General features: G+C 27.0%; 4 protein-coding genes across 4 annotated transcripts; 1 reads left to right on the top strand and 3 right to left on the bottom strand.

Annotated features, from left to right (window-relative positions):
• Nucleotides 1–3,053: 3,053 nt before the first annotated feature.
• Nucleotides 3,054–4,647, bottom strand: LOC108452427 (heat stress transcription factor A-6b-like). The gene is made up of 2 exons (XM_017750216.2): nucleotides 4,109–4,647; nucleotides 3,054–4,028 (listed from the first exon to the last, which is right to left on the bottom strand). The coding sequence occupies exons 1-2, from the start codon at nucleotides 4,409–4,411 to the stop codon at nucleotides 3,309–3,311; spliced, it is 1,023 nt and encodes a 340-aa protein (XP_017605705.1). The 5' UTR covers nucleotides 4,412–4,647; the 3' UTR covers nucleotides 3,054–3,308.
• Nucleotides 4,648–12,301: 7,654 nt separating this feature from the next.
• Nucleotides 12,302–14,552, bottom strand: LOC108450100 (acireductone dioxygenase 1). The gene is made up of 5 exons (XM_017747562.2): nucleotides 14,399–14,552; nucleotides 14,227–14,314; nucleotides 14,036–14,130; nucleotides 12,701–12,940; nucleotides 12,302–12,602 (listed from the first exon to the last, which is right to left on the bottom strand). Exons 1-5 carry the CDS (start codon nucleotides 14,408–14,410, stop codon nucleotides 12,474–12,476), a joined length of 564 nt encoding a protein of 187 aa, XP_017603051.1. The 5' UTR covers nucleotides 14,411–14,552; the 3' UTR covers nucleotides 12,302–12,473.
• A 3,838-nt stretch (nucleotides 14,553–18,390) lies between these two features.
• On the bottom strand, nucleotides 18,391–18,726 carry LOC108450846 (putative glycine-rich cell wall structural protein 1). Its single transcript, XM_017748616.1, has one exon. It carries the CDS (start codon nucleotides 18,724–18,726, stop codon nucleotides 18,391–18,393), a length of 336 nt encoding a protein of 111 aa, XP_017604105.1.
• Nucleotides 18,727–21,982: 3,256 nt separating this feature from the next.
• Nucleotides 21,983–22,900, top strand: LOC108450101 (EPIDERMAL PATTERNING FACTOR-like protein 5). The gene is made up of 2 exons (XM_017747563.2): nucleotides 21,983–22,217; nucleotides 22,336–22,900. The coding sequence occupies exons 1-2, from the start codon at nucleotides 22,133–22,135 to the stop codon at nucleotides 22,581–22,583; spliced, it is 333 nt and encodes a 110-aa protein (XP_017603052.1). The 5' UTR covers nucleotides 21,983–22,132; the 3' UTR covers nucleotides 22,584–22,900.

Genomic DNA, 22,900 nt, shown 5'->3' with positions numbered 1-22,900 from the left:
AAAAAAAAAGTTAAATCTTTGGGAATGTTAAGGGAAAATTGAAGTGGCAGGTTTTCCACCCAACTTCACACTATTAGAAAGCATAGTCGTCTAAATTTGAATTTCCTCTATTTTATGAAATTTAAGAATTTATTTGTTGTATTTTAATTTATAATAAATTGATTTTTATACTCAAATAGTTAGTACAACTTAATAATATTGTTAACTTTTGCTATTAAATCATAGATTTAAAAAGTCGCCAATTTAATAATTTATACACAGTGAATTAATAAAAATCGAGAATTCAATAAGTTATATACAAGAATTAGTAAATTTAAGTTAACGTATTTATTAACAATTAGATTAAATTTTTATTTTCATAAAGTTTATAGATTAAATTTTAATAAATCGAAGCAAAGAGATTAATTTTTCAATTCCGAGAGTGAAATACAAGGAAAATAATAAAGAAACTAAAGCAATTCAACCTACTCAAGAAATGTAACTGAAGTGCCTAGTTTTGATTTGGGTCAACTCCACTTTCCAAGCTTAACAGTCTGGAAATACTGGCAAAAACAAAAAAGGGAAATTAATTTATTTTGGATAGGTTAAAGTATGTTATGTATTTTATAAAATTTGAGATTTATTACAAGTTAAAATTTAATCATGTTATTGTTGAATTTAAAATTTTAATCCAATAATCATTGTCATTGGTAATTTCCGTCAAAATTTATGAAGTGAACATATTTATTTTTTATCAATCGTAAGTCACATCATATGAAGTTAATTTAATCAACATGCTAAGTCGATAATTTTTTACAAAATATACTAATAATGTTAGTGATTAGACTGAAATTTTAATTTAAAAAATAAAAGGCTTAATTTTTAAATTTTAAAGTACCTAAATTAAATCTCAAATTCTAAAAGAAGATAAAACATAATTAAATATATATACTAACAACTATTTTGTAACTTTTATTACTAAATGAGAAAAGATAAAACATAATTAAGGACCATTATTGATATTTATTTATTTATTTCAATGGACACACATCTCCTTCGTTACCCAATTTCTTCATAAATATATATATATATATATCTGTTGGATGTGCAGTTTAGAGATGGTCAGGAATTCATTTTGATTAAATATTAGTGTTGAAGTAAATGTAAGATCCAATGAATGGTAGGGATAGAGAGAGTGACAAGAAGCACGTGGAATCCTATCCATTAAACAGGCAAGAGAGAAAAAAGTGTTAAAACGTGAGCCAACTCAAATCTTGTAGGCGGTGGCAACCATGCCTATATTTTCAAGTTTCTTGTTTAAGCTTCCTGCAGTACTTCATCATCTAAGCTTTTTCGCTGGGCCATTTGCCCCTTTCATATATAATTACCCAAACCCTTTGTTTTCCTTTTTTAAAGATCTAACTGCACATGCATGGCTCAGTTGCTGGTCCCTCGCTTTGCCTGCCTGCTTCAATTCACAGTCTCACACTATGCGTCCATGGCAGCTCCCATGCCCATTATCATTACTCCCCAAATTTACTAACATCTTTCATCTCTCACTATCATTTCTATTATTCAACCATAACCAATAAATTTTGGATGTTGTAGTAAAACGTATTACAAAACTCAAGTTTGAAGTTTAATTAATATAATATTGTTGAAAGTATGAATCACGAATTTCAAAAAAATAATTTTTATGAGGCGTAAAATGAACATAAATAATACTTTAATTATATAAAAAATTATAAAACAATTAAAGTTCACTATATTTATCAATATATGACTCCTATAACAATATGTAACATAATTTTAACTCCTAAATTTTTTTTACTTACCCTAATTATTACTAGTATTTGTTGTAGTCACTTTGTAAGTGAAAAATAGTATTTTAGGAAGTAAATTTATTATTTCATGCTTATTTAGAGAGCAATAATCAACATAATATATATGAATAATTATTAAATACAATAAAATTTAGATTAATGCCTGTCTAAAATAAATACAGACTTAAAAGAATTGCCAACGAAGGTATACATTTATTAGGATTAGTACATTAGATTTTTTATAAAAATATTCAAATTAAATACAAGTATATTATTATAATTAATATTTTTTCAAATTAATCAAGCACTTGCTTTCTATCCGAATTCAATTATAAATATAATTCATAACAAATTTGATTGCAAGACCTCGAAGTTATTAAAAATAATTTTTATTTTATTATAAAGACATTCTTTAAAACTATCAAATTAGGTAAAATTTTCATTGCAGCCAAAATTATCAAATTAAGTCTTTTTCTTTTTCTTTTTTTGGTAATTGAAACAAAGAAATACAAAGATTATTTCCTAGATATATTATCGAGAGTACAGTTTTCTTTTATAATCCATTTAATCTCCAAAGGGAATTCCTCAAACATGTGCAATGTTTCGCTTCTCGTTAAAGCTATTTTCGCTAAAGCATCTACTACCTAATTAGCCTCTCTTAGAACATAATTCAAAGACCACTTCTCTTTAAAAGCTTTAATCTTATTAGTTATTACCTAAACAAATATTTATCAAATAGCAACTTATCCAATTTAAACAAATTGATCCCATTAAAAATCTAAAAGAATTTAACCAAGTATGTGGAAGTAGAAAACCTGATTTTAGTCTGAAATTAATTTGGGGTTTAATTTCTCATACTTTAATTTAGTTTAATTTAGTTTCTTTATTTTAATTTAATTGTTTCATTAATGTGATGATGAGAAGAAAAACTATTGTCATCGGCACACATATAAGGTTATATATAGTTAATTATATTCAATCAATAATAAATTTATATTTCAATAAGATGCTTGAAGTTATTTGAAAGAAAATTAGGCATATCAATAAGTTTTAATATTTGGAGATGATATTGTTAGAAATTATATTCAATCAATAATATATTTATATTTCGATTAGATTTATTTAAAAGAAAATTAGGCGTATTAACAGGTTTTGAGTACTAATGATATTATTAAATTATGTAAAATTAAAATAAAAGTGTTAAATTGCATATTCTAGAGCAAAGTAGAAATAAGAAATTGGGATGAAAGATAGTTACTAATAGTAATCAACTAGGGTCTTCTTCTCCAAAGTTCCACCAATGAATTGTACTAATATGTTCTTTCAATTATTATGTAAATCTACAAGCTTTAAATTCTAAGATTTCAACAAACCGAAAACCTCAAGAAAAAAAAAAAAGGAAAAGAAAAGAAAAGCTTTACCTGGTTTTGCCCCTCCCAAAGGCCGCCATTGAAGCCAGAAAGGGGAACCTGTTAGAAACCGCCCATTTCTGCAAATGCAAAAGCTCTACTTTGGACTAGAGCCCAAGAACCCAAGCTGTTCAACCAAAACATCTATTCCTTCTTCATCTTCAACCCCATTAACTTGCAAAGCTGATATCTCTTCCTCCATATCATCATTCAATAAATCATTCCAAAACCCTTCATCATCAATTCTTTTACCTTTATCATAGCAGCTTCCGTGTTCTTCATCATGCTTTTCCTGCAAGTCCATTGCCATTCCATCCAACTCTACAACTTCAAATGCACCACCAAAGCTCTCAACTGGTTCAGCTTTAACAAACGTTTGATTATGGTTATCTATTCGTCTCCTTCTTTTATTAGTTATAGCTTCTTCAAGTTCTTTCCTTTTATCTTTTTGTTGTATTAATTGTTGAACAAAGTTGGGATTCTTCATTGCTTTAGCTAAGAAACTCATCATTTGTTGTTGTTTCATCTCAGTCTTCTTCAGCCTTTCTTCCATTACTTGTAAATATGTCTTGGTATTATGTTGTTGTTGCCTTAGTTTCACCAGTTCCGCCATTAAAACCTGTTTATCACGCTTTAACCTATCGATATCGACATCAACCCCAAACCTCCCAACTTCAACGCAAGGATCTAAACCACCATATGAAGCTTGAATTTGTTGTGTTTTTCTTCTTCTAATGGTTTTAAGTAAATGCCTTTGTCCTCTAAGGAATTTTTCATTTGCAAACTCCCATCTATCTGGATCTACTTTTCTAAACCCCTATAAAAAGAAAAAAGGAAGATCTAATTCTATGTATGGAACTAAATTACAAAACCAAAGTTTCAAAAAGATTTACTTACATAGGTATTGAGTTGCCTTACAAAGCTTGAGAAATTGTTGTGCTTGAAGTACCTAGGTAAAAGGATCATTGAAAATGCTTGGGGATCCCATACAATGAAGCTGTTGTTACCTCCACTCCATGAAATGATGTGATTGGTGCCTGAATCATCAATGATATCATATGTTTTTGTGAGAAATGGAGGAGGACCTCCTTCATGGAGTCCTTCTATTGGTTGAGGGGTAGCCATGGACGGTATATCACCATGATAGGATGATGAGCTTGTTCCTTGAAACTCTTGTTTAATTCTTTCATATGGATTCATCTTTGCTTAGAAACCCCAAAAGAAAGGGGAAAAAATAGGGCTTTGATTTGCAGATTCAGGCCATGGATGGACCAAAAACAGTTCAGTACTGGTGAAAAAAGGACATATGGAAGAGTTGAGAAACAAGAGAGATGTGAACATGGGTCTCATTAGGTTAAATCCGTAGGAACTTTGATATAATAAAAAATTGTTTTTATATATATATTTCTTTGTTTCGCTCATTTCTTTTACTTTCGGTTGGTTAGGACGCTGGGTGATGTTGTGAAAAAGCAAGAAATAAAATTTGGCAATGGCAATGACAACGAGATATTTTTGCTATATTCCCCACCACAACTTTCTCCTTTTAGAAAGTCATTTTGGCTTTATTTATTCCTGTTGTTTTTTATTTGTAATATTATTATACTATATCTTGTAACTGTCTTGGGACAAAAGAATGTATTGTAAAAAAATGTGATTTTATTTTATTTTTATTTATTTTAATAAGATCATGATGAATTAGATTTTTTTTTATTGATTTTAGTATTTTTAGTTGGATTTAAATTTTACATCAGGAAAAAACTAAAAATCAGGAGAAAAAATCTGATTTATCATGCTCCTATTGGAAAGTGATAAGGATAACGTAGAATAACAATTTCATTCAATCCTTTCTCTTTGGGACATATGTTTTTTAACCAAATAGATTTCATTTAGGGTCAATTTGTGTTATTTTTGTCATGTTTAAATTTGAAATTTTATTATTATATTTTAATTCGGTATGATTTGATCTCTTTATTTTAAAAATATCATGCTTAGTTTTAATAATTTAACACCGAAAAGAGTATTAATTTAACGTTTTAACTCGAAATAATTAATAGTGTTAATTATTTGAATTAACTAAAGGCATTATAAAAATAAAGGGATCAAATTATGTATAATGACTAAATCATAATTTAAACAGTGTGTTTCTAGGAAAAATCACACCAAATTTTTGATAAACTAATGACACTATAATAATAGGATTATCAAATTACATCAATTCAAACAGCAAGGATTAAGTAGTAAATTAAGTACAATGTTTACAAGGAAAAATCACATTTTATTTTAATAAGATAATTTAATAGTGTTAATTATTTTGTAAACTAATAATATTAGAAAATAATGAAATAAAATTATATTAAATTAAAGTAGCAAGATTAAAACTAAAACTTCAATTCTGAAAGTTGTTCAACTTCATTTGCTACAATGAGACCTAAAAAAAAAACCTTCATTTACTTTGTGTTGTAATCTTTTGTGTAATTACAATTTACAAGTTAGAATATTGGTATACACTCGTATAATACATTTATGTTACACAGTTAAATATTATAAAACATTTCATAAATTTCTTATAATTTATAAAAAAAGAAGTTAAAATTTTAATTTAAATCTTTCAAATAAAAATGGGTATGTAAAATGAAGGTATAAATGTAGCAATTTTTTTGAAATCAGCAAACTTTTATTACTATTCTAAATGAAAGGGCTCCCCCTTTCCTTTTGACCAATCTATGTGGGAGACTTTGGGGAAAGGATTTAGGGTTTCCAAAAATATCTAGCAAATAGTCCTTTTTTATTGGAAAATATCTAAGCATTTAAGTATTATTTTATGCACTAATCAAAGTGAAATCTAAGATTGTTATATTCCGGCTAGATCTAGTTTGATCTGAATAATTCATTAATTTGTTGCCTCAAAAATAATGAAATATGAATGCATAATTTTATATTAATATTTATTAATTTTATAATTAAATCAAAATAAAATTTTAATTATATTATTAAAATTTTAATTTCAAGTTAATCAGTTCCAATTAAATTTTGCTTTATACAAGTCTCAACTTATTGAATTGAGTAAGCAGCTCCAACATTAAACAATTTTTTTTTTTTTACTTCATTTCAGGTAAGTGAGTGCATATAACGATTCCTAATTTTTGTTTTTTGATATAATACCTAGAACCATCCGCAACCTCTTCCCAATCTTTAAATAAGAAGATAATATACTTCAGCGTACTTAAACACACGCCTATTGCATTGATAACAATACTAATACCAACTGAACTAAAATTCGATTGACTTAAACAAATCTAATCTTGATTACGAGACTTTATAATTTTTTATATTTGTTGTTCATTAAATTCTTTAATTTATTTTTTAAGTTAAAATAGAATCAATAATTACAAATATTAGATTGATTAACTAACCTAACTCTTACAAATTAAATGTAACTAACTAACCACCTAAAATAAATCTAGTAAATAATTCAAACATTTACACATAATAAAACTGGAATCTAAATTCTCAACATTCTTAAAATTTCATCCTTGTTGTTGAGGCAAGGGCTCATTGGCTTTATGCTTAAATTTTGGAATGGCCAATCCCCCTTCCCTTTTTCTAGGTTATATTTGTATAAATTATAATTACTAAACATATGTATATATATATATATATATATATTAACAAAAGAGATTATATATTTTATACAAATAACTACAATTTTGAAAAAAATGGATGATATTTACCTGACACATGTACAATCAAAGATGTTTATTAAAAAAATATAGATTCAACCCCTATCTTGGTAATTCGCCTAAACCGACTCAAATGGTTTGTTTCATTGTTTAAGAATTAACAAATATTTTTATTTAAATTTAATTATAAAATGTATAAGTATCAATGTAAAATTATTTTTAATTATTTATGACACTTCTAATGAGGATTAATCATATAGGATGTCTTTAAATTAGACTATATATTCTAAATTAGTACATAAACTTTAAAAATATTTAATTGAATCTTCAAAATATCAATATTATATCAATTAAGTATTTTCGTTAGCTACCAATTAACTTGAGCGCTAAATGTTAACTCATATATGACATAGGGTATATTTAAAATACAAATAAAATTTTAACTACCCGTATCGTAACGATGATTTGAATCTAATATGTTAAAAAGAAAAAAAGTAACTTTCCTAATTTCTAACAACACCGTATATTTTTAACACATCAAATTTAAGTTCTCTCTATGTAGTAAGTATACATATATTTAAATTTTAATCACTTATTTGAATATTCTCTTAATTAAATCTGAGTTTACATTTAACACCCAATGTAATCTTAAGCTAATATAAGGATGTAATTGACATAATATTAATACTTTTAATTTAATTTATATTTTGATTCGCTTAGCACTTAAAGTCCGAATCATGATGTATAATATACAATTTAATTGTATGAACTTTGTTATTTCTCGATTTGGTAAATTCCAAAGGTGTTTAAACCTGTCATAATATCATTGGTTTTGGATTTTATGCTCTAATAAGTGGCCAAAAGTGATCATTAAGTCAAAAAGATGCTGCTTTTAAAAGTTAGATTTAAGTAAAGACTAAAAATACTTTTAATTAATAGTAAATTAAACAATTAAAATGTAAATATGAGATATTAATGGTGGGTTTGGAAATTAAATTTGAGTGTGATTATTCACATGATTTAAATAAATATAGAATATTAGAATAATTAGATAAAATTGTATAGTGTATTAAATTTTTTATTAATTTCATTAGTCATTGTATTGTCGGATACTTTCTTGAACTAACATATTATATATGATGATTTGATTTTAATTTTGTCACTCGATTAGACAATTTTTCCCAAGTATTATTCATCATTTTATAATAATTAATATTATTTTTTAGAATTAAATTTACGTAGTTATATAATTATAATTGATGCTATTAAATATTACAAAGAGAGTTACAGTATAATTAACTTATTGTAATTACATGAGTATATAATTGCTATATTAATAATTATACATTCATCCATTTACTTTACTAAAATCTATGTTTAGAATTTAGACTATTAATGTTGTTTAAATTCATATAAACATACAAAGGGGTAAACTAGGAATTTCATCATGGTGAATCGAATTAAAATTATAAAATTTTGGATTGATCAAAGTTGAACATTTAGTGTTAAAATAAAATAAAATAAAATATTAATTATTAAGAGGGGCCAAAATGCACGAACCGGTACATGAATAATGCTGAAAAGTTAAAATCATATTTTATTATCATTTATTTTCTTCATAACAATTAATTATACCATAAAACCTTCTTTGAAAATCTTAATATGAATAAAACTTTTCTATACACAAAAATTGGACAACATTCTTTACATATATAGTTTCATCAAAACATAAATATTAAATTTGTTAAAATTTATATTCGTAATTAATCTTTTCAATAATCTATAATGTTTTTAAACAAATTCAAAAATACACTATATATAAAAGTTAAATACCATTTGTGAAGAAATGAACATTTAACCAACAAGTGATTAGATGCAATGGTGGGACACATTGCACTTTAAGGGGAAGACGAGATGATATCGTTGGAAGTAGCAGCCATATCATAAGACAGACATGAAAAATATAAAAAAAAAAAAAAACAAGTGTCACTTTCAAATTTATTCAGATATTTAATATATTTTTTTCTCTACCATAAGTTAAAAGCTAGAATTGATATTAAAGTACAGAGAAGGGATTGTATGAAACTGTAATTCCACGTCATCCTTATATGACTAAAATGAGAAATTTATCTAATAATAATGATAAAATTGTATGATTTTCTTGGGTGATCAAAATAAAATATCTTAAAAATTGCGTGATTAATAAATTCATAACAATACATCAAAATTGAAACATGTCGATATCAAAATGTATCGATACAAGTAAAAATGATATATCCACTGATAAGATATTTATTACATTGGTTAAAGTTACTTTTTGAAATATATAAAATAAATATATGAATTTTTGTGATTTAAATTTGAGTCACACTATGTGTACTTGCGCGGTGTAAGTCTTTGTCTTATATTATACGCGTGCCATATGTAGATTTTATCTGATTATTTCAAATTTATTGTCTGTAGTTGATCAGACTTATAATTGTGTTGTATTGTAATTGTACTTTTCTCAATAAACAATAATAGTATTTTTATAAATAATTATGTTTAAAAATTTTAAAATTTTAAAAATATATATTATTTGACGTGAATGATTAATTTTAATGCTAGTTATTTATTAGCATGGCTTAAATAGATAGTGGGTAGTTTTCTCCTCACATTAAAAGACATATTTATCCTTAACTGATTAGTTTCTTGTAATCAAATTTCAACCTTTTTCTGTCATTTTACTATTGAATTTGTGTCAATGAGTCGATTACATCAAACTCAGTCACAAATTTTATACTATTGAGAAAGCTTATTGTATATGTATGCGCGTGAAAACCATCTATTTAAAATATAAGTGTATATTTAAACATAATATATAATAAATAATGAAACGTAAGATCTAAAAATAATAATACATATATTATATGTTCAAACTAGAATAAAAATAGTATAGATACTCAAATTTGGTAAAAGAATATATTTTATGTTAAAAGTTATTTTTTAAATTTAATTAAGAATTATTATTAGTATAGTAGTAAAAAATTGTTTATAAATCTATTAAACACGGGTTCATTCATTAGATATGTTAATTTTTGTTCTTTTATTTTAAAACTATATAAAAGTACGAAAAGACAAAAGGACTCTCAAAATAATAATAATAGTTATTTAATAAAAAGATATATTAGCTATTTCCTAATCAAATTGGTTAATATTTAGCCCGTAATACCAACTCAATAAGAGATTTCATTAATAGTACAGATATAAATAAATGTCTACTAAATATTGTATATTCTTTTTTTTATTTGAAAACCTTGTTATTATCATATATTGGTGGGTGTAAAGGCGATTCTAGGGGGGTTGGCATGGGCCCTGGTCCCCCTAAAATGAAAATTTGTCATTTAGGTTCTCTAAGTTTTTTAACATTTTAAATTAGAAAAAGTAAAATTACATTTTAGTCCCTTAAAATTATAAAAATTTGATTTAATACTTTAAAAATTATAACGATATAAACTATAAAAAATTAAAATTTTATTCAGCCCCTAAAAAATTGTTTTGGTTTTGCCTCTAGGTGGGTGATATCATTTATGCATCAAATTATATTGATTGATAAGTGATTTTTATGCGAAAATTGTCATTAGAAATTTAAACTTTAGTTATTGAAACTGGATTAATCGATACATCAATTCGAAATAAAAGGGAGAATCAATTGACTCTTAAATAGATATGAATTGAGATACAAATGAATCAAGTTGGGATAATATAATTCTAAAAACCATGCTTTTGACTAAGGAATGAACAGTCCACAAAATCATTAAAAAGATTGAATTGAAGTTTGATTTGATGAAAGATGGGCCTAATTGTAATATTTTAAAGAAATAGTTTTTGGTTTATTGTAGAACTTCACCGAATATACCCGACACACCAAAAACCCTCAGAGAATTTCAAAGCCAAGTTGATAATTATTTTGTATTTTTAGGTTAGGTTATGAGATTAAATTATGGCAATCAAATTCAAGAATTAAAAACATGATTTTAATTATATAAAGACAAGGTGTGTTGTATCTGTCTGTCCCTCCATTATTGGTTCCACAAGATTCCCATACCCTCCTTAATGGGGAACTCTCCAGAACCCATATCTTACATCACCACCACTGGATTTTGTTCATTACCTTCACCTTTTCTAATTATTTCGGATTCCAATCTACGGCTACTTTATTTAATGCCAATGTCAAATTTTGAGAAAATTTTAGATTTATTCAGGTGGATTTCAGTTTGTTATTTAATTAAGTGTTTCATTATTGATTTTCGACTTATTTGTTTAAATTAGAATTTTAATTCGATATTTAAGAGTATTTAAATAAAAATATTAGACACAAAAAATGAATATAGATAAAAAAATTAAGTTAATTTAAAATATGGACTAAATTTGACTTACAACATTAAAAGTTTGAGCTCAACTAAGTGTAACTTATTTTTAATATTGTTACATTTTATTTTTATATATGGTGTAATTTATAGTATTTAAAATTGAATTTATGATATATATACACAAAATTCTATGTTTACAATCTTAATAAAAACATATTAAATTAAATAAAGCACAAAATTAATCTTGACTAATATATCAAAAAGTCCTTTATACTTATTTTATAGTTAAACAAGCCATCGATATATTATTTTTTACTTATTAAATAATTTAAATCAAATTAATTTTTTAAAAATCTTTTTGTTTTAATTTTATTAGTTACAGACATTTAATCTAAATCTCTTACTAAATTCTCAAATATGTGAGATTGATACTCATTTAATCTACCAAATCAAAGTATAGTTGTTTAATGGGTAAAAATATGAAAAGGTCTAAAACGTATTTGAGTTAGACGAATTTGGTAAAATTTAAGACCATTGAACAAGCGTAAACTCTTTGAATTTAAACCGTTTTGAACACAAATTATCTTAGTTTCAGATTTTGCTGATTTGTCCCTTTATGTTTAAGTTAATTAGAATAAACGATTCCATTTTGGTTTATTTTATTAATTTCACAATAAAATTAGATTAAAGTTAAATAAATAATTTCATCGAATCATAATTACTTACAATTTTATCAATATATATATAAATATTTAATAAACTCCTAGTAAAATTTTTAAACTCTACAAATAAGATCGAAGTTAAACAAGTATCCTATAAAATATAATAAAATATTAAAATAAATAAATATTTAATAAAAAAGACACGAAAATAAAAAGAATACTCTCAAGTGTACTAAATACTAACCCAACAAACAATAGTTGAATATAATTATATAAAATATTTTTAATAAAAACAAATACCCATCTAATTCTAGCCTTATTTTTTCCCCTTAATTCGATGAGTATCTGTTTCGCTTGAATAGATATTATTAAACAAGAGTTAGTAAATAAAACACATTCATCCTAAATAACATGATATTTATATATTAATAGATGCAATTCAATGTTTTGATATACAGATGCATAATGTTTTATCAAGTTCAGCCTTTGAGAAACTTATGAAACTAATACATGTACATACATACATGCACGCATATATATAGAGGGGAACTTCATGTAACAAATAGCTCTAATGAGCAGCTAATGGCACCCCAACTTTCTCAGTCAAGCTTTTAATGTACTCTTTCCTTGCAGGGTGATCCTCCTGGGGCCGATTATACGCTGTCCAAACCGGTTCTCCCAAAAACAACCTCATCAACTGCACAATGTAAACACACAAATTCGATCAACTGCAGCTCTGAGGTATCCGTAACTAGCTTATAAATTAAGTTCCCTTGATTTTACACATTTTCTTACCTTGACATAGTTGCTGGTGTCGAGAGTGAACCGATGGTAGATTCCAGCAGGCAATATAATAAGATCTCCTCCTTTGATCCAAATCCGAATCCATCGGTCATCCTTGTCCCTAACATCAAAATACCCGCTGCCTTCCAGGCAGTAGCGTATCTCTTCGTCAGCATGGATGTGCTCGGTGTAAAAGTTCCTCAGTTTCTCCTCATAGTTGTCAACTTTCTCAGGGCATAAATCAAGCAAATCCTACATGTACAATATAACGATTAGACAAATGAAGGTCCTAAGAACTTCCTCTTCAAATTAGAATAACAAGGCAACTACAATATTCGAACTCAAATGTGAGTGTCAAACATGGATTTTACCAAGTATTTCATGTATTCAGAGCATCTTTGGAGTGCCGTATCCCCCAAACTCATATCCAAATGTGCCTCGGATTCGTGAAAAATGAAGAGTAGGAATGACATAACTAGGCAAACCAACTTAACAACTCAATAGCCGTTACAAATGCTCTATTAAGAAACAGGAATGTCCCATTGTAAGTTGTGACCAAACCTTTTATCAATGTTGCAATTTGCTTTTGATTTGGAATTGAGTACAACACCTTATTCTATCTATCAACTTCCTCTTCGTATTTACAACATTAGCCCAGTTAACACAACCTAAAAGTAAAAGCTACGTATGCAAGAGAATCCCACCATTTGGGTACAAAGGCGAATGAAATGCAAACTAACTATATAGTATATACCTTGAAATTAGCTCGTAACTTATAACTTACGTTCTGCATTACCTAACGGACTACAGTTAATCACACAATAGATCTCATTTTCAGAACTCAAAAAGAAATCATCTCGAATCATAATTTCACAATACCTCATCTTAGTAATACACATAATAACAGATTAACTATTTGCTCGTTTGCTTATAGCACAAATAACATGTTTTTTTTTTTTTTTGGTGTATGTATGTATTTATGTATGCATGCATGAATCTATGTTACTAGAAACCAAGATCCACATCTAGGGGATGTCGTCACTCTAAATAAAGAGTCCTATCAAGATTCGAAAACAAGAAAGACAAGAGTACTATACTATTGAGTTTGCAAAGCAAAAAAGCTCAGCAGTTTGGTTTGCATCAGCAGTTTCCTTGTACATAAAAACCAAATTGGAATCCCCTTTTTCCCCCAAAAGTAATACAACAGGAACAGGCTTTTTCTAATTCCCATCACACACAATGAAATTCATTCTAAGAGCATAAAAGACAAAGCTAATAGGCAAAGCAACTTAAGCAAGACATTAACACTAATTGAGTCAAAAAATATTATAAAAAAAGTTAGATTACCATGTAATTATAACCTCTGGCTTCTCTAATCTTCTTCAACTCTTCATCGTTCTCGTAATCCTTGGGGTTCAAATGCCAATACAACACTCCCAGCTCTACCATTATTCAAAAGAATCAATCATTTTTATTAAAACCCAAAGCCAAAAACAAAAAACCCAGAAAATGTAACAGCAGAAACGTTTAGAACTCACCTGCCAAGTGCTCCAACGAAACAGGTTCGTTGGGGTTGCGTCGATGAGGAAGCCTTTGGTCTTCTTTGCTTTCATCCATAAACCAAGCCTGTTTTTATCGGTTATTGAAAAAAAAAAATTCCCATTACCATTGAAGTTATATGATTGAAACTGGGAAGTTGTAGAAACTTACCTCGATAGCCATGAGTGATGATGACTCGGTGTTGAGACTCAGTGAATGGGATAAGGATTCAACTGTTTGTTAAGTTTAGTGAGTTCCTCCGTTTCGTATTTATCGACAACGTTGAGTTACCCCGTCATGTTAGATTTTAACATTGTTGATTCCCACGTGTCGCCTCTGATTTTCTCTTGTTATTTTTGTGGTATTTAATTTTATATATAAAATCAATTTTTGCTTCAATTCTTTTTTTATGGCCCGAAAAAAAATTATTTCATTTTAAATTATGAAATGAAATTTAGAGATGAATTATAATTAGTAAAATTATCACAGCCACACGTGTTAAAAAATCTTTTAAAATAAGAATACTGAATTTTAGAAAAACTAATAAATTAAAAAAAGTAGATTTAGTAAATAATTATATTTTACAAACTAGTAAAAGATTTTGGGCCTAATTTTTTAATCGAATTAATGGGTTTAACTTTTGATGTTAAATGTAGGGTATTATTAGGAAAAAGAAAAATAAGAAAGACTACATCGATTGGAATGGTAGTATTATTAACTTGGGTTTGATTATTATTTAAATTTATTTGATTTGACGTAGATTAAGTCTTAATTCGATTGGTATAAATATGATTGTCAATATAGGAGGTTGTAGGTTTGAGTGCATTGAATTATATTATCCTCTTATTTATGGTTATGGATTACATAAAAAGAACAAATATGATTAGAACTTATATAAAATTTGTTATTATTCAAAAAATTAAAATTTTATTTAGTTTACAGTTATTTATAACTTTTTATACTTTTATATTATAAAATATATATATTATAAATTAGTGAAAATATCGAACAAATTCGAATGAATGAAAATTTGTCCAGTTTGATGCTTATTCAAATTCAATTAAATTTTGATTTTGATGTTTTTTTTTGGTGAACTATAAGAAAAAGTCTTAACAACAACGCGATTAGCGTGACTCAAACTTAAACCATACCTAAGATGATGAACACCCTAACCATCATTGTCAACACGCGGTATTCAATTTTGATTTGAATTTTTAAGAACTGAAATACTATAGGTTAACTAGGTAATTGCAATTCTTTTTTTCTAAATGCCACCCTTATGCTCATGTGGAAAAATAAGACAAAATATGAAATTCTCTCATGTGTTATATACATTATGATTTTTTTTTCCTTAATCGAATAGTTTTATTTATTTCAGGGAAACAAGTTGATATTTTTTTACATAATTTGTTATTTAGAATTAATTATATCATATTTTCATTTTGATACTTAAATTTTTTTGTTTATGTTGATATTTTTTGTCTCAATTTACCTAAAAAAATCAAGATAGAGATGTTCCAAGGAGCTTGATACTATTTGCAAAATCAAATGACGAATTAAATGGTGTCCAAGTTGCCACTCCAATACTTAAGTCAGTTTCTGGGTTAAACGAATGTTTAGAAAAAAAAAAATTAGGAAATGAGATGATAGAATGTTTATATGAAAAATGACAATTTATCTCTTTAAGTCATTTTATGCTCACCTCCCTTCTACCTTACACGTGATAGCATTCTTAGTATCAAAGTCCAAGTTAGGCCTTTGTTTACCCGTCGCTACTCTGGGCAACAAGGCAAAGAGACCAAAGATTGACGCCAAACAAATGACTAACATAATTTGTCCACCATACAAATCTGATGGGCGAATGACCTAAATAGATGTCTTGTCATTTTTTATATGCTCATTCGACCATCTCATTCCTACAAATTTTATCTGAAAATTCTTTTAACTCATAAATTAACTTAAATATCAAAAAACGATTGAAATGTAAATTGACAGTCTTTTAATTTTACAAATCACATCAAGCTGCTCGAAGTATCTTTATTGTCCAAATCCGTACCAGCTCAAAGAAAAACCAACAAGAACGTAAAACATCATCCAGTTTAGTACTTTTTTTTACAATAAATTGAGATAAAATTGTGATTTATTTGTATTAAGTATTGAAGTGAAGAAAACAAAATTCAAAATACCAGCAAAATAAATATAGTTGAAATATAAATTATGTATAAAAAAGCATAATTTAATTCGTATAAAGTAAATCATAACATAAAATTAATATAAATACACAAAATTATAACACGTCACCAATAAGGACCAAACAGGTTTATGCAGATTTTTACTCTCTTTTCTTTGTATAGAAAATGTTTTCATAATTAAAAGAGAAATAACAAAATCTCTGAAGTGTCCCTTTCTAGTTTCTACACCCAATGAAAGTGGAATGTTGCAACTTGGAAGTAATGTAGCCCTTTAATAGGGACACTGTTCCTATCATCCACTTCTAATGGGTTCATGGCTAGGCCCTTTGGTTCTTGCCCTTGGACATTTATAATTTTTTATAATCTATTATTACAACTAATTACATTAAACATCTTTAAATTATTCTTCAAATCTCTTTTACATAATTTAAAATGAAAATATAATAAAAGCTAATAATTTTTTTAAAAAATTAGTTTTGTAATTTTGAAATTTTTAAAAGCTTTATAATTTGTATTTTTTTAACTTTTACTTAATTTTTAATTTTAAAAGTTACGTAGCAACAATCTATTTATTTAAAAATTAATTTTAAATTTAACTATATAAGATTCAACGTGTTATTTGATGATTAAAATAACAATTTTAATAATGAAATGACCGATTGATATAACACCGATAATTTAGAGATGCAATTAGAATGTTTTGAAGTTTGAAACCAATTTAGAAGGAATATCATAATCGAGGGTGTAGCTAGGGGGCTAGTAGGGCTCCGGTCCCCCTAAAATGGAAAATTTTACATTTAGACTCTCTAAATTTTTTTAAAATTTAAAATTAGTAAAGATAAAATTACACTTTGGCTCTCCCTAAAAATGATAAAAAATTGATTTAATCTTTTAAAATTTATAAAAATATAAATTATTAAAATGACGAAATTGTATTTTACTATCTTAAAATTATAATTTAAAATGTTTAATATAATTAACTCTTATTATTAAAAATTTAACTGAGTTAGTTTAGCCGAGAATGAAATTTCATGAAATTCACATTATTAATTTTTGGAACATTATTTTTTTAAAAATTAAAAAGAAAAAAAGAGTAGTTCGAAGCAACTAACTTTCTACCATTCAAAAACAAAATACGCCAAATGGTCTCCATCAAAAAATTCAAAATGATTTTTAACTTTTACTGTTTTACAGTGTGTAGTACTAAATAAGTATACAGTTTTAGGAAAATATTGGGAGAGCTATTCATATCCCCAAATATGATGAATATATGTCACGTCAAATTGCACGTGAACAGACATTTTTTTAACTTTTTGGTGCATTATATTTGCTTAAAAGATTCCATTATTAGTGTTCTTAAATAATATAAATTACGTATATTGACAGAAAATATATATAAATTATATGGAATAAGAATTTATTAATATTTAAAATTTCAACTAATATTAGCTTCAGATTCGATTTTTCGATTAGTTTTAGCTTTAATAAAAGTAGTATCAAATAAATACTTGTTTAGTATTATTGATAAATGTTATTATTTTAGTAAAATCTTTTAACTAATTGTATTTTTAGGAAATAATAGAGACAGATATCATCGGGAAGGACATCAACGGATTGAGGTAAAATAGATAGGGAATACCAAAGAAGTTCTTTTTTTTAATTTTAAAATGTATGATAATAAATTTAGTTCTCATTATTTGTACTTTTTGTCAATTTGACCATTAATTTTTTATAAACGATAAATTTAATCATTAACTTTTCATAAAAATTGAGTTTGAAAATATTTATTAAAATATTAAATTTTAAAACAAGGAAGTAAAATAAATTTTAATGCTTTAGATTTAAAACACTTCAAATAAATTTATATGTTTATTAAAGTTTTCACCATATATAATACTTTATTTTACTGATTCATAAAACCGAGCATAGTTGTGCACACACAAGTGATACCATGTAAGAGCCTAATGCATTCTAGTAAGAGCCACCACCTCTGAAGCCACTTCCAAACCCAAACCCAAATCCACTTCCACTGCTGCCACTCCCGCTGCTAGTCCCTCCGCCGCAACCACCTCCTCCTCCACCGCTGGTTCCACCAGTGCCGCTTCCTGATCCATATCCAGTCCCACCTGATGAACTGCTACCACCACCACCTCCTCCTCCACCACCACTACCGCTGCCAGTACTAGCACCAGTAGAAGGTGACGGGGAAGGAGACCCCACCTGCAATGGTTGAGCGCTTGCCGATTGGACCCAAGAAGAAAAACATAGAGAAATTAAGAAAAGCCACACCACAAGCAAGCGAGCCATCTCTAGATTACTGTAGTCTTATTAAACAAGTGAATCAGCAATTTATATAGGTGCGAGAAATGAGATGAAACCATCCTATTTCACGTAACTCGAATGCATGTTTTTCGTGGCAGTTTTAAATGGAAGCTATAAACCTAAAAAATAAACATTAAAAGGGATATGAATAATGCTAAACGAAACCTAGTATTAGAATATGAGGACCCTCAACAATGCGTTATACTTGCTTTTTCTTCCTAAAGAACATTCCTACGGACAGCTTTAACAACTCTTATTTATATTTAAAATATAAAAAATAAAAAACTTTGATAACAAAAGTAATTTAATCGGGCATGCAATTTTTACTTCTAATAAATATGATAAAAGATTATTAATATAAAATAACAATAATTATAATTATAATTATTTTTAATCATAAGTGTTACAATTATTATCACTTAATTATATAGTGAATAACTTAGGTAATTCAACTAAGGAGATCCACTATTGCCTCATCTTTCTGTACGGTTTCCCAAGACTTGTGTGTTTCAACACTTGTTTGCTTAGACGATTCTTTGTCTATGAATTAATAACTTAGTAGGTAATTCAGCAAGGATATCCACTATTGCCTTATCTAGTGACAAATGTTGGATCTTGCCTCTTGAAGAGTGCGGTTACTAAATGAGCCTTTAGATTGATAAAAAAAAATGTCCATCTATAAATTAACTTTTGTTTGCAGAAAAACTTTCTCCATTTTCCTATGCGGATGATAATAGCTTAGAAATTATCCTTGACAAGTTCCAACATGCTACGAGAAAAATGGTAAATTTCTCTAAATCATCGGTTTAGTTCTCGCCCAATACCAATGAAGAAATAAGAAAGCAGTTGTTACAGCTATTCCAACTTCTGAAATTAGTTAAATCTAAGAGAAGGAACGGATTGGGTTTTCGATATTTTCAAACCTTTAATAACACACTACTTGCTAAACAAGCTTGGAGGCTCTCCGTAACCCTTTTCTATTATGGATGAAACTCTAGAAGGTCTAGTACTTCTCGACAGGGGCGAAGTCAAGAATATGATATTAGGGTTAAAATAAAATTTTAAAAATTTAGCGGCGAAAGTTCAAAAAATAATTTCTTAAATTGAATAATTCATACCTACAATAGACCTTTTAAGTAAAGGGGCAAGTCCACTACCCCATTTGCTACACCTCAACTTCCCAAACAAAGGTATGCTTCAAGCGGAGAAATCTTCAAAAGAATTTTGGGTGTCGCAAAGAATTGAAGTCTTGAATGTGAATACTCTTGAAATGTGAGTAAGGGCAAAAATGTTCTCCAAACCAAGGGATAATGTGATTAAAAATATTCTTATTCAAATTTAATTATAAAATATACTGTGAATAATAAACATAAAAAAAATATCAGCTTAGACAAAAAATTTAAATCGTCACCCAACTCGATGTTCCCCTATTTATAGACATATATACTTCTACGTACGTACTTGAAAGCATTTTAAATTTGGACAGTGCAACCTTAGGATTGCTTTAACTTTTCTTTTTTATATATACAATAAATTTAGATTGGTTTTATAAGGTTATATGGCTAATAATTGAATTATTATTTGATGCTTTTTTAAAAAATATTTTTATATATATTTATGTTCACTGCCATTTTTTAGATATTTCAACCTTTTTTTTACAACCTTAAAATTTTAGACGACTGCATCACAAATTATTGCACGTGTTACGCTATCAAAGTGACATGTATTTTAGATTTACTGGCGTTAAAAAAATATTAAGGTAACTAAATCATAAATACTAAATTGGGATAAGATATACCAAATTCAAAAGCTAATTGTATAATATATTAAAATTTATATAAATATAAAATATGATATTTAAAATACACATGTATAATTGGAACACATGCATTATAATATCCTTTTGTAAGGAAATATTTAATATTGTTTGATTCATGTCAGATCGATTGGTTAAGCCAGAAATAGATCAGAATATCAGTTCAAAAAGAGTCATTAAATTGATTGGCTTGAGAATCGATATGGACAGGATAAAAATAGATTGAATCGGGTAGTTAAATTGGATTTTTTAATTTTTAATTTTTAGAAAAATCAAATCGATTAAACGGTTAAATTAATTGAATAGATAAATCGATAATATGACCGATTAGACTATCAATCCAATTTTAAAAAAAACATTAAAAATATTAGAAAAGGAAGACTATTAAGAATGAAAAGATTAATTAATACTAGAACTTGTCGCAATTATGGATGAAAAATAATAGACATTTTAGGTCAAAGACTTTTAAAACTTGACTTCAATATTTTAATTGAATTAAATCTTTACAAATATATTTAAAATTAATTAAAATTTTTCATAATATATTTTTAAAATTTTATCTATAATAATTTTTTAAAAGATAAAAGTATAAAGTTGAAAAGAATTAATTATTAAAAGTCAAAATATGACAAATTTATTCAGTATATTTTATATAAATTTTATATTAAAAATTAATATTATTTTACAAATTTTATATTTTTCTAATAATGATAAGTGATATAAACAATAATGTGTGGTTTATTTATTTTTCATTGATGTGAATGTGGGTTTTAAAAATGAGATAAGTTAATTTTAAAAGTTTTTGTTTGGGTGAATTTACTAAAGTAACATATAAGAAATATATTTGTTTTATTATCAGGCTAAATAAGTGGGGCTGCTGCCTGGGTCTACACTGCCCTGAATGATTGTGATGGTGTGTTTTCACACAGTGTTTCATCCCATACTAATGAAAAACCATAAAAAAATATTAATCCTTTAAGGTTTAAGATTTGGGTTTTAATTTTATTAAATTTAATTCTTAATTATAAATACTTTCCAAACATTATGAATAAAATTATAAATTATTTATTTACTTTCATGAATAAAAATATTAAATATTTATAAAATACTAATATTTTTATTTTTTAACTAATCAATATTTCGTGATATCAATTCAGTTAAAATTTTTATAATGAGTATGAATATTTATTTATAATATATGCACTTGATTAATATTTTAAAATAATAAATAAATTTATTACATAATATTTTTAATTGTTCTTATAAAATTAAATTTCTATCATTAATTTAACAAGTAATATTTTTAAATAATTGTAAAATATAAAAAATTGTAAACTTGAACTTTTATATAAGTTTTAAGTTTATATATATATATATATATAGATAATTTTTAATTTTGTCTAAAATTTTTTCAGACACTATATATGCCCTCTTCTGAAAAAATTTTTCCTGTGTATTTTCTGTCTTTGACTTGGGACACACTCTCTCACGCAAAACCGAAAAAAGAACCTTCAATAATAGCACTTCGGAGGCGACCTTGATAACCTTTTCTCCCTCCGCCAGCTCCTCCTCGGCATGGGCGTTTCCCGCCTCCGCCTCCGCCACCACATCCTAGTTGCCTTCACCTTTCTCTTATTTGCTTCCACTCTTTCTCAACTCGGTAACTATCTTCAAAACCCCCTTCCTTTCATTTTTTTTGGACTTTTTAAACTACTCATGTACGATATAAACCATTAACTCGGTCTGAACTCAGTGCAGTTTCGTGGTTGTTTGTGCAGAAAGTGAGTTCCAGGTGAGAGAAGGGAGCAAGAGGAGAACTGGGTCAGTGGTGTTGAGCCGGTTCTTATCCCAAAAACAACTCAGTGGGCCGGGTTCTTCACCACCTTCTTGTAGATCCAACTGTGGGAGCTGCTCGCCTTGTCAACCGGTTCACGTTCCGATTCAACCAGGTTTAGTTATGAAGCCACTCGAGTACTACCCTGAAGCTTGGCGTTGCAAGTGTGGCAACAAGATTTTCATGCCCTAAAAAATCAAAAGCAAAAATAGTACACTGAAATCCAAGACTTTTGCTCAAACCAAAAAAAAAAATAATAAATAAAAAAATTTATGAAAGTATAATAATGTTAGTATTGCTATTTTAGTAAGTTTTTTACAGTGTTGGTTGCTTTCTATCTATGTTTATATAATGAATTTGCATCTTCCTGTGAAAGACAGTAAAAGCTTTGGAAATGTAAGTTATTTTATAATGTGAGATTACCAAGGGGGATCTCTAATCATCTCTCTGTCTCTTTTTAGTCCTCCTTTTATCTTAATTGCATTGAAACAAGTTTGTAGGAGATAAAA

The sequence above is a fragment of the Gossypium arboreum genome, chromosome 9 (assembly GCF_025698485.1).
Source record: "Gossypium arboreum isolate Shixiya-1 chromosome 9, ASM2569848v2, whole genome shotgun sequence".
Taxonomy (NCBI): domain Eukaryota; kingdom Viridiplantae; phylum Streptophyta; class Magnoliopsida; order Malvales; family Malvaceae; genus Gossypium; species Gossypium arboreum.
Note: the sequence above shows the minus strand (reverse complement) of the source record. Positions and strands in the feature narration are given on the sequence as shown.